Source organism: Nerophis lumbriciformis, linkage group LG17 (assembly GCF_033978685.3).
Source record: "Nerophis lumbriciformis linkage group LG17, RoL_Nlum_v2.1, whole genome shotgun sequence".
Lineage (NCBI taxonomy): Eukaryota > Metazoa > Chordata > Actinopteri > Syngnathiformes > Syngnathidae > Nerophis > Nerophis lumbriciformis.
Genome location: NC_084564.2, coordinates 24,371,365 through 24,384,694, shown reverse-complemented (window position 1 = coordinate 24,384,694; position 13,330 = coordinate 24,371,365). Strand labels below are relative to the sequence as shown.

Genomic DNA, 13,330 nt, shown 5'->3' with positions numbered 1-13,330 from the left:
TATTCTGGCAAATCTAGAAAATCTGTAGAATCAAATGTAAATCTTACTTCAAAGTCTTTTGAATTTCTTTTTAAAAAAAAAATCTGGAAAATCTAGAAGAAATAATGATTTGTCTTTGTTAGAAATATAGCATGGTCCAATTTGTTATATATTCAAACAAAGTGCAGATTCAATCAATCAATCAATCAATGTTTATTTATATAGCCCTAAATCACAAGTGTCTTGCTGCACAAGCCACAACGACATCCTCGGTACAGAGCCCACATAAGAGCAAGGAAAAACTCACCCCAGTGGGACGTCGATGTGAATGACTATGAGAAACCTTGGAGAGGACCGCATATGTGGGTAACCCCCCCCCCCCCCCTAGGGGAGACCAAATGCAATGGATGTCGAGTGGATCTGACATAATATTGTGAGAGTCCAGTCCATAGTGGATCCAACATAATAGTAAGAGTCCAGTCCATAGTGGGGCCAGCAGGACACCATCCCGAGCGGAGACGAGTCAGCAGCGCAGAGATGTTCCCAACCGATGCACAGGCGAGCGGTCCACCCCGGGTCCCGACTCTGGACAGCCAGCACTTCATCCATGGCCACCGGACCTGTGCCCCCCCCCCTCCCCTCCACAAGGGAGAGGGGAGCAGAGGAGGAAAGAAAAGAAACGGCAGATCAACTGGTTTAAAAGGGGGGTCTATTTAAAGGCTAGAGTATACAAATGAGTTTTAAGATGGGACTTAAATGCTTCTACTGAGGTAGATTGGATTTTAACCTATTTAAAACATGTCATCAAAATTCTAAAATTAATCTTAATCAGGAAAAATTATTAATGATGTTCCATAAATTATTTTTTTAATTTTTTCAAAAAGATTCGAGTTAGCTCGTTTTTCTCTTTTTTTTTTCGGTTGAATTTTGAATTTTAAAGAGTCGAAATTGAAGATAAACTATGTTTCAAAATTTAATTTTCATTTTTTTCGTGTTTTCGCCTCTTTTAAACCGAATCAATTAAGTGTTTTTTTTCATCATTTATTCTCTACAAAAAACCTTCCGTAAATGGAAAAAAAACTGGTAGCCCTTCGCATTAATCAGTACCCAAGAAGTAGATCTTGGTTTCAAAAAGGTTGGTGACCCCTGGTCTAACCTAACCTAAACCCTGGGATGTGTATGTGTTGAATAGGTTGTGAGAATGTCGAGCAAGTGAGCAATTGATCCCTCACTCCCTCGGGATCTGTCTACAGACAATCAAAAACACTTTGAGCTAAATCATTATCTGCAATCAATCGGCGCAGCCTGCCCTCGCCGTCAGTAACGCCCTGCGTGATGAAAAAGCACTGCCAGAGTGCACACGGGTTGCCATTATATCCTGATATTAGCTCCATCGTGCCGTACAATGACCTTACCTGACAGGCGCTCTGACAAAAGAGATGTCCATTGACACAAGTGTGTGAATACCCGCACTATCACACCGTCACTCCTACACCTTCTTCTTGCTTCACTTATTAGTGTTATCGATTGAAGCGTTCCTCTTCTCCTCCTTTCTCAGTTTTGTCTGGTTCAGTGGCGGTAGAGGGGTGAGATGAATAAGTGATGAGAACAAAACAGCAGAGCATTCCTCCTTAGGTCAATATTGTTTGTGTGTGTGCGTGTACACGGGTTAATGTGTGCCGATCAGCCGAAGAAGATTGAGTATGCCAGTGATTTTGTGTACAGAGGAAGGAAGAGTGTATCGCTTTTGCCTCTTCATTCACCCAGACCTTGATGTTAACTATCGGCGAATGAGAGAGGAGTTTTATTGACTTTACCTCATTGACCATTGACCTTCATTGCCCCAACGCTATGGAACTTGGCTACTCTGAAAGCCACTTTGTTTTTTTTAACTTGCCCTCTTTGCCCCTTCACCTTTGTTTAAACCCAACTCTCTCTTTTCTGTCCGTCAATCATTCCCACATCACTTTTATCTACTGCCACCATCTCACCTTCGCCACTGTCCCTCCTCCCGCTTCTGTTCAGTCCCAGCCATGATCACAAGCCACCCCAACACCACCATGGCCAAGAAGGGTCACGTTAAGGAGCTGAACTGCACCGCCAGGGGAGAATGGCCCATCATCATTCGCTGGGAGAGAGGCGACACGGTCATCGACCCTGACCGCAATCCCCGCTACTCTATTACCACCAGCCCCAACGAGAAGACGGACGAGGTGTTGTCCACGCTCAAGGTAAAGAAAACACTGATGGAAGCAGACTGCGGTGACTTTATTACTGTTGTTTTCACAAGTCACACATTCTCTCACTTTCAGTCAGGGATCTCAAAACCTTTTCCACAGACAACCACATATATAAAAATAAAACCTAAATTAAATTAAGTTAGTTAAACAATGCCCCAAGTGGATCGTGAGATCGACAGGCGGATCGGTGCGGCATCTTCAGTAATGCGGACACTGTATCGATCCGTTGTGGTGAAGAAGGAGCTGAGCCGGAAGGCAAAGCTCTCAATTTACCGGTCGATCTACGTTCCCATCCTCACCTATGGTCATGAGCTTTGGGTTATGACCGAAAGGACAAGATCACGGGTACAAGCGGCCGAAATGAGTTTCCTCCGCCGGGTGGCGGGGCTCTCCCTTAGAGATAGGGTGAGAAGCTCTGTCATCCGGGGGGAGCTCAAAGTAAAGCCGCTGCTCCTCCACATCGAGAGGAGCCAGATGAGGTGGTTCGGGCATCTGGTCAGGATGCCACCCGAACGCCTCCCTAGGGAGGTGTTTAGGGCACGTCCAACCGGTAGGAGGCCACGGGGAAGACCCAGGACACGTTGGGAAGACTATGTCTCCCGGCTGGCCTGGGAACGCCTCGGGATCCCCCGGGAAGAGCTGGACGAAGTGGCTGGGGAGAGGAAAGTCTGGGCTTCCCTGCTTAGGCTGCTGCCCCCGCGACCCGACATCGGATAAGCGGAAGAAGATGGATGGATGGATGGATAGTTAAACAATCAAATAGAGGTGTCTTTATTAGAGATAAATGCGTTAAAATGTAATATCGGAAATTATGGGTATCGTTTTTTTTTATTATCGGTATCGTTTTTTATTTTTTATGTTTTTATTTTTTTTATTAAATCAACATAAAAAACACAAGATACACTTACAATTAGTGCACCAACCCAAACAACCTCCCTCCCCCATTTACACTCATTCACACTCATTCACACAAAAGGGTTGTTTCTTTCTGTTATTAATATTCTGGTTCCTACATTATATATCAATATATATCAATACAGTCTGCAAGAGATACAGTCCGTAAGCACACATGATTGTGCGTGCTGCTGGTCCACTAATAGTACTAACCTTAAACAGTTAATTTTACTCATTTTCATTAATTACTAGTTTCTATGCAACTGTTTTTATATTGTTTTACTTTCTTTTTTATTCAAGAAAATGTTTAATTTATTTATCTTATTTTATTTTATTAAAATTTTTTTGAAGTACCTTTTCTTCACCATACCTGGTTGTCCAAATTAGGCATAATAATGTGTTAATTCCACGACTGTATATATCGGTTGTTATCGGTATCGGTTGATATCGGTATCGGTAATTAAAGAGTTGGACAATATCGGAATATCGTATATCGGCAAAAAGCCATTATCGGCCATCCCCAGTCTTGATCCTTATCATGGGACCCTATATATTATGATCCGCAATCACCTGGTAAGCTGCCGAGCCCAGCCAATCTTTACCGCAGCTGTGTCCCAATGTTTACATGGCTGAAGATTGTATTCATGTGAAAGATTTCTTCAAAAATGGATGCAGGCTCAGGGAGACACAATTAAATTTCCATATTCCTTGTTACACAAATGTAGGAGTTGTAGGACTTCCAGGACGGTGCGTGTCTTGCCAGAACACCGCATCAAATTTGAGATCAAGTTGCTACGAATCCAAAGTGCAAAAACACTTCTAAGATACTATTCCTCGCTACGTAGTTTCTTCCAAATACCTGTATCACTGAAGGACTAGAGGAAAAGGAATGACGAAGCATGCTACACGGACACACACACCGAGCAGGATGTCACATGACGCTAACATCTAAAGCAGTGGTTCTTAACCTTGTTGGAGGCACCGAACCCCACCAGTTTCATATGCGCATTCACCGAACCCTTCTTTAGTGAAAAATAAAATGTTTTTTTTTTTCAAATTCAAGACAAAGTTATATGTTATTGGTAACGCTTTAGTATGGGTAACATATTCTGAGTAACAAAGACTTAATTTAGAATTTTTTGGACACTAGGGGAACATATTCTAAGTAACAAAGACTTAATTTAGAGTTATTTGGTTAGGGTTAGGGCCAGGGTTAGAGAGTTAGGGTTAAAATAAGGCCATGCTGAATAAGACATTAATAAGTACTTAATAATGACTAGTTAAGAGCCAATATGTTACTAATTTGCATGTTAATAAGCAACTAATGAATGGTGAATATGTTCCCCATACTATAGTGTTACCATGTTTTTTTTACTGGTGCACAAAATGAACCGTGGATGAACATCACCTTGTTCAAAGAACAAAACCAACACAGTGCATAAACTCACAACAAATTACACACCTGCAAATCAGTGTGACTTCTGCTGTTGCCGTATCCGTAATACGCCGATATGGAGAAGTTTTTATTTACACGATGAGTCGGGTGTGTTTTGACCTCCGCCGAACCCCTGACCCCGACTCACTGAACCCCTAGGGTTCGATCGAACCAAGGTTAAGAATCACTGATCTAAAGCTTCAATGTAATGTGAGGGTGATCGATCCAGATGTCGATACTATCGAGAGCTATTATAGTATCAGTATATTAACAATACTAAAGTGATTAGATCTATATTTATCTTTTATTGGTCCTATTATATTTTGGTTATTATTATTTTGTTATATAAACTCAGGCAAACTCAAGCAAGCTATGGAAAACTACTGAATTATATCCCGAGGGGTGCTCGAGAAGGGGTGTGGGGTGAGCACCCCAACAGAACAGACAAACAGGCAACGACCCATGCCAATGGAAAAACAACGATTAGTGCAGTCTGTTCATGGAGCAAAGTATGCAAGAACCAGCATGGTCTGAAGATCCACCAGACGAAAATGAAATATTTGACGGGGAACCTGGTGAGACGCAGAAAGAGCCCGGCCGGAAGTCAAATCACAGTGCCCTGACCCTCCACGCTCCGCAAGCCTCACCTTGTGTCTGGCATTCCGAACATCAAGGAAAGAGTGGCTTCAGTTTGATGAAGATCTGGACCAAGTCCTCAAAGCTACTGCAAGGGACGAAGCAGACCAGAAGTTGCGGACAGTTTAATATACCTGTAGATCCCCGCAAGATTCTGTAGAAAAAACGTATCACCCTCTGTCGTGCAGAGTGGCATATGAGGAGGCGTAGTGAGACAGCCAGTAAACGTGCAGCCTTCATCTTGAAATCATCGAGAAGATCGTCGGGCAGAAAAGAAGTGGCCAACTTGCCTGCATTGAAGATGAGGTTAATTAGTACCTCTGTGCCACCTACAGTGACTATGAAGGGTTGTAGAATGCTTATTTTGAGCCAAATTATTTGAGAAATCAGGTTAATTTAGTGCATGAAACCGTAGCGATAGCGCCAGGGGCGTCACTAGCTTTTAAGGACAGGGGGGGCTTAGCCCCCAGGAGATGCACAGGACGCGAGCGAACGTAGCGCACGAGCACAAAACTTCACAAACGGCTAACAAAGACTTAGAAATGATTCATTGTTATTAGTATTATTTAAAAAATGCACAGGACGAAATGAAATGCTCCCCGGGACGATGGCTTTTAACCATTTTTTTGTCTTTTTCTTTTAATGTATTTATTAATTTGACATTTTATATTAAATGTCTTGGTTTTTCCTCCCTCTGAAAATCCTATAAAATGTTTAACAAGCCATTCTATAACAATACAACAGCTATTAATGTAACAATACAATAAAACAAATATATTTAATGTTTTTTTCATTGTTTTAACATTAGACTAATGTATATTACTTTATATAGATTCTACAAGAGTGATGTGGGCATTTTCTATATGAACAAGTCCAAGGACCGCAGGCAAGGTCGCAGAGAAAATGCAGACTGGATTTTGAGGGATGTGGGCATTTTCTATATGAACAAGTGGTATGGATTGGATACCGACACACTAAATGGGCTCTCTCCCTTAAAGTACCAATGATTGTCACACACACACACACTAGGTGTGGTGAAATGTGTCCTCTGCATTTGACCCATCCCCTTGTTCACCCCCTGGGAGGTGAGGGGAGCAGTGGGCAGCAGCGGTGCCACGCCCAGGAATAATTTTTGGCTATTTACGCTATGAAGTGAGGGGAAACTGAGTGAATAATGACAGGCTATATGATTAATTTATTTAAACTCATATTCGGGCCACTTTATAATGAATATGTCGGCATGTATTTGTTAAAAAAAAAAAGTTTATATATATATATATATATATATATATATATATATATATATATATATAACACCAAATTATTTAGGGGGGCTTAAGAACATTTTAGGGGGGCTTGGGCCCCCCTAAAATAGGCCTAACAACGCCAATGGATAGCGCTACAGAGGAAGATCTGGATAACTCAGCCAGAACCTTCCTCTGCATTTAACACCAAGGAGTCAACTTTGAAATAAGTTGAGGAGGGTGTCAAAGCCGCTAGTTGGAGCTCAGGCCCCAGCGGAGTGCCATATGTTGTCCATACCCCAGACTCTTGATGTGACTATGTACGATCCTCAAAGTCCTGCGGAGAAGGGGGAAGGTGGCACAGCAGCGGAGACACGCAGAGGGTGTCTGGATTACAAAGGAGGAGAGCTCAAGTACCATCGAGCAGTTCAGGATCATCTCACTCCTTAGTGTTGAGGGCAAGATATTCTTTACTATTTTTGCCAGAAGCACAACAGAGTTCTTTCTTGAGGAACAGTTACATCGACACCTTTGTGCAAAAGTGGGGAATCCCAAAGGTTCCAGGATGCATCGATCATACAAGAGTCGTTGCCGAGCTGATCCGGGGGCACGGGGAGGCAAAGGAAATTTGCCCGTCCTTTAATTCAACCTTGCCAATGCTTACGTGTCCATTCTACATAAACTGGTGGAAGCATTGCTGAACGACACCATGGAAATAAAAATTTCTGCGGCTGCAACGTTGTTGTTTTTTACGTAGGAACATGTCACAAGAATAACTAAAATTTACTGACCGAAAGTGCCAAATAAAGACATGAATTACATTATATAATAATTATGTTTATTATATCACAGCTGTCTCCAGATACCTCTCTAGGGATGCTTGGAGGGCACCACAGCACTTTGAGTGGATGCTTAGTTTAAGTTAGACGCATATAAACACTTATTTTGTATTTGGGCGTATCATTATTGTTTTGGAAGGACATGCAAAATTGTGTCACAGAATAATCAAAGCAGCTCCAGAGTAAAAAAAAAAATGATACCCCTTTTCAAGCTCTGTAGAATATACGTCCTCGGTCAACCCACCTTATTACTGCTACGAAGTAAAAGTTGCTTGTTTTTCTAATATTAAATGTACTTTTCTCTTTGCAGCTGAAGCCAGCAGAGCGCGAGGATTCTGTCTTTTTCTCCTGTCATGCCATCAACTCGTATGGTGAAGGGCGAGGGCTCATTCAGCTCACGGTGCAAGGTAACCATTTATGCACTGATAAAAGCTAACACCAGTCTCCATCTCCACTTGTTCCACTGACACACTCTCATCCGCAGAGCCTCCGGACCCTCCAGAACTGGAAGTGCGAGAAGTGAAAGATCGCAGTATGAACTTACGGTGGACTCAGAGGTTTGATGGGAACAGCGTCATCACCTCATATGACATCGAGTATAAGAACAAGACCGGTGAGTTAGTATCACAATTAGTGTATTAAATTCACATGAAATCACTTCAGTTGATACTGAGACGAGGCTTCGATATGCACACCTCTGCCAAGGTCTTCCAAAAGCATACCCAAATACACTGGATTGATATGAATGATACTAAGATACACATGACTAATACATAAAAATATCAGATTGTTAGTGTGTATTTTTAAGAGGCAACACTTTAATTTCATCATCCTCTTCATCTTTTTGTCAGATTCCTGGGAGCTGAAGCATGCCACTCGTAACATCTCCCCCACCAACAATCAGGCCAACATAGTGGACCTCCACCCCGCCTCCGTCTACAGCATCCGCATGTACTCCTACAACTCCATCGGCAAGAGTGAGGCCAGTAAAGAGCTAACCATCAGCACTGAGGAAGCTCGTGAGTACAACAGACATTAAAGGTCTCATATTTGACTATGGTCTACTACAATTAGTCCCACAACTCTGTGTTGTAAGTGAGTTGGCCAAAATGCAGCCTTGAAATCCCGACCAGGGACAGGCTATTTTGTGTGTCTATAGCTTAAATGCAAATAAGCTGCATTCCAAGAAGCAATATTGTGAACTTCATCTTTTTTAAACACTGTAACTCTGCACGAATCCAATGTAATATATATTATATATCACATTCAACAACGTAACATTAAGGAATGGGACAGGTGGACACAAGCATTAGCAACATATAGCTATGCTAGCTACAGTGGGAGTCACATTTACCAGCAACATCAGAGTAGGTTGGGGCGGCGTGGCTCGGCCGTGCCAGCAACTTGAGGGTTCCAGGTTTGATCCCCGCTTCCGCCATCTCAGCCACCGCCGTTGTGTTCTTGGGCAAGACACTTTACCCACCTCCTCCCAGTGCCACCCACACTGCTTCAAATGTAACTTAGATAATGGATTTCACTATGTAAAGTGCTTTGAGTCTGCAGAGAAAGAGCGCTTTATAAATATAATTCACAATTCTTTAGGTTAGCCCGTTTGCTGAAGAAAAACAAAACGATCAAACTTACGGCCCACACGTGTTTTGCTGACTAACGAATAGTTTGCAGAGTTCCAGGCTTCATTTTAAGATGTGTATAAAAGCCCGATTTTGCTCATCTAGCTAGATGTAGGTCAGCGCTGATATCATGTCCATGAAGAAGATTTACCCTTGAAACATTGTAATGAAATTCTAAAGAGACTATGTATCTTTAGATTAAAAAATGGAACACATTATTGTCACGTTTGGTGTTCATGAACAGACTCTATTGATATTTTACTATTTGAACAGAATGTAAAAGTCAATTTTTCATCTTTGAAAAGGGAGATACAAAGCTTTTGAAAACTGTTTTTTCAGAACCTGACGGTCCTCCTATAGACGTAATCCTGCAGCCGGTGACCTCTCAGAGTATCCGAGTCACTTGGAAGGTACAGTATGCATCCTTAGTTGGTATGTTTTTCACAGACGTCCTTAACGTATCATGGGACCAGATAGGGGCCGAAATTTGATTAAATTAACTGCAGCAATCGGCGATTTACCACATCTGTCTCCCAGTGTTTACATGACTGAAGATTGTATTTAGATTAAATATTCCTTCAAAAGAGATGCACGCTCAGGGAGACACAATTTTCATATTCCTTTTTACACACATTCCACGAGGGTGTGTGTCTTGTCAGAACCAGAACCATGAATTGATTAACGTGGAACCCGACTTAACAAGTTGAAAAACTTATTCGGGTGCTACCATTTAGTGGTCAATTGTACGTAATATGTACTGTACTGTGCAATCTACTAATAAAAGTTTCAATCAATCAAAGCCGGTTCGAATTTTGGAGCAAGCTGCATCAAACGTCTAGTCACAATGTGAAGAGGCTTCTAAGATACTAATCCTTACCGTAAAATAAACAAAGTTTCTTCCAAGTAACATTACCACTGGATGACTAGAGAAAATGGAATGGCTAAGCATCCTACACACACACACCGATCAGGACGACACAAGAAGCGAACCGCTAGCTTCAATGTAAAGTAAGGGTGATCGATCCAGAGGTTGACACTATCGATACCTAGTCTAGTATCATTATATAAACGATAGCCCACACAGCCAATAAGGTAGACTTGACTTGTTCAGGCCTATAAGAACAGCTTATAGGCGACACCTCATAATGGTCAGGTGACAGTTTTAAAAAAGACTGCAGAGGAGTCGAAACATTCTATCCATTATACTGAAAATATTGTCAGACTAGAAGAAAATGTGACGGAGTGGCTCTGTCAAGATCCGCGGGAGACACACTTAGAGAAACACACTCGGCGCTACAAGCACCCATACTCACACACATGCACCACACCAGATATACGCACACATTCACACTGGTGACCGCGTAGCTTTCATTCAACCCGCAGAGCATCGAGGGTGCACACTTGATGCCTCTGCCTATCCTCATTATCCATAATCTACAATGCTGGTCAAACAAAAGTATTCCCAATTTATCTGGTCATTTTCGCGGTCGCCGGAGTCATTGCGCACATTTCAGTGACGTCACTGTCACTAAGAACTATTTTTTTTTTGTATTGAAAATAATATTTCACAGGATTTAGTCACTGTACATTTCATATTTAGTTTTTATATATAGTTTTCATAAACTCTGAAAAAAGAAGATTAATAGTTTCTTCAACCTATATTTTGCTTAATTGAAGATGTTGTGGTTTTTTATTGCTCCGGGTGAGGGGCCTAGAATATAAAAAGAACCTGGCATTTAGGGTGTGTTGGGTTGGAGCTTGTGGGTGTTGGAAGCTGAGGAGAATTGTTTGGGATTTGGTCTACTTTTACAAAGAAGGTAATAGACTTCAAGCATCACACAGTTAGTGAAGTACTCTTTATGTTTGTAAATATTTCTGCTAAATACCTTTGTGATTTTTTTCTGTACACTTTCACCATTTTTGTATTTTTCTACCTATTTTTTCCACTGTTGGCGAGAAATAATAAACACTTTTAAGTTATTTCTTTTGACTTGCCATTTTTACCCTTAATTGTGAGGATTGAAGAAGAACCCCGCAACAAAAAGGATACTAAAGTGATTAAATCAATATTTTTCATGTACTCTTTTTTTATTTCTGCAAAAAAATATTTTTGGTCGTTTTTGTTATTGTTTCAATGAAATCTCAGGGAGTAAAAAATAAATGCTTTAAGACCAAAACCAAAGCAATTTAAATGGGAGCCAATAGTAGTTTTTGCTTTTGTTTAGTTGATTTGCTGGAGCCACTTTATTTTGTTAAAATAAATTGTTGGTAGAATTCAATACCACATACTTACTACATCATCTGATTTACAACAATACTAGCAATTTCTACATTTAATAAGATAAGCCTTATAAAATGTAGTTTTTGTGTTTACTTTAGTTACTTGCTGTAACACATTTTTGATTTATTGTCCAAATATTGGTTTGGGACTCAAAATCATCGGATTGTAGACCAAAGATGTTAATCGGGACATTCCTAATATTTATCACGCTGAGAATTAACGTTACAACTTATACCTCATTCCCACCCGCCAGGCTCCCAGGAAGGATCTTCAAAATGGAGTAATCCGGGGTTACCAGATCGGTTACAGAGAGAACGGCCCAGGCAGCAATGGCCAGTACAGCATTGTGGAGATGAAGGCGACTGGCGACAGCGAAGTGTACACACTAGACAACCTTAAGAAGTTTGCCCAGTACGGCGTGGTGGTCCAGGCCTTCAACAGAGCCGGGACCGGGCCTTCCAGCTCTGAGATCAACGCCACCACACTAGAAGATGGTAAGAATCAATCACGCTCCTTGTCATGTAGCGTTCAGATAAAACAAACTGGTGCCTTTGCTTTGCTGGTACTGTTTGTTTGGTCACGTGTGAATGCAATTGTCCGAACCCATCCAACAAGTAGACCGTTAAGTGAACTCTGCTGTGATTCGGTTTACTAGAGCTCAAATGTTAACGCAACATAGACTAAAGACACGGACAAGTGTTTAACCCTTGTGTGGTGTTCGGGTCTGTGGCACCCGTTTTCATTTTTTATTAAAATAAAAATTATACAATTAATAATTTTTCAAACTGAGACTCACTGACTTTGGCTCATTTTCTGTGAAAAACATATATCAGAATATATATTTAATGACCACACACCATACGCCCCCTATACACATTTCTATTACATACAAGATGTCTGGGTCCACTGGACCCGGGGCTAATGGAATTGTGGAAATTGATGTTCTGTGCACCACACGCACCCACCCACCCACACACACACACACAGCAGGCCTAGACAGGAGGAGGACAGAGTGTAGGTACACAGAACATCAGAGGGTCAAATGTGCGAGAAAATGAGAGCAGACAGTGTTGACAAACAATGTTGCAACCTTGTGTGGGAACCGCAGGTGCATAAACACAAAAGAAGAATCCCTGTGGGATGCAGAAACTGGCAGAGAAATTTTCCGTGCAACGTTCATATTGTTGTTACTCAGCCAGCGTTTGTGGGTCTGATGGACCCGTTGCATTTTGTGGCTTTTAATGCCTCACAATCAAACACTTTTATGTAAAAATACTGAACAGATGTTTACCTAATCCTAATAAACAAACGCTGGCTGAGTAACAACAATATGAACATAACATAAGGGTTAAATGATAGCTAAAAGCACAGAGAAATGACAATTAGGTATCTTAGAAGCTTTTGTGAAATTTAAGCTAATAATTTTTGCAGAATATGAAAATAACCTACGTGGTCAACCCAGTAGACGGCATTTTGGTTTGGAATATGTGTGTTACGTACAGATGGGTACTGAATTCGGTGCTTTTATAGGTAGCAAACCAAACTCTGTCTGTACTATCGAATACTGTGTCACGTAAAATGAAAGGAGACCATATTTTGATACTTTTGTTGCATGTACTGGAGGCCTAGACTAAACATGTTACACATTGACAGCAAGCCAGGTGCAGGCATGCTAATAGCTGAGCGAACCGCTAAGCTAGCTTTAGAAAAACACCAAAAAATAAGTGCTTAGTAAAGTTTAAGAAGTGTAGATGGAAGCACATTACAGCAGAGCGAAAGCCTATTTACATGAAATTAATAATCAATCAATCAATGTTTGCTTATATAGCCCTTAATCACTAATGTCTCAAAGGGCTGCACAAGCCACAACGACATCCTCGGCTCAGATCCCACATCAGGGCGAGAAAAAACTCAACCCAATGGGAACAACGTGAAACCCTGTCGTGGGGACCTGCGGTTAATAAAGTGAGAGTCCAGTCCATAGTGGGGCCAGCCGGGGATCCTCTTGCATGTAGACATGTCGGGGCGCCGAGACGTCACCGACTGATGCATAAGGAGTGGTCCGACCCGGGTCCCGACTTCATAATGTTAAAGATCAGTTAATTGGGAGGCCAGCAGGGGATGGAGACTAGTCAGCAGTGCAGAGACGTC

General features: G+C 41.6%; 1 protein-coding gene across 2 annotated transcripts in view; it reads left to right on the top strand.

Moving 5' to 3' along the window:
* The window catches only part of dscaml1 (Down syndrome cell adhesion molecule like 1), a 314,329-nt gene that overhangs the window by 228,237 nt on the left and 72,762 nt on the right, over positions 1 to 13,330 (top strand). For both annotated transcript variants that reach the window (XM_072915009.1, XM_061972936.2), the window contains exons 13-18: positions 2,005 to 2,210; positions 7,578 to 7,674; positions 7,752 to 7,880; positions 8,119 to 8,286; positions 9,238 to 9,308; positions 11,433 to 11,673. In XM_072915009.1, the coding sequence (XP_072771110.1) occupies positions 2,005 to 2,210; positions 7,578 to 7,674; positions 7,752 to 7,880; positions 8,119 to 8,286; positions 9,238 to 9,308; positions 11,433 to 11,673 (912 nt within the window). The remainder of the gene's footprint in view (positions 1 to 2,004; positions 2,211 to 7,577; positions 7,675 to 7,751; positions 7,881 to 8,118; positions 8,287 to 9,237; positions 9,309 to 11,432; positions 11,674 to 13,330) is intronic.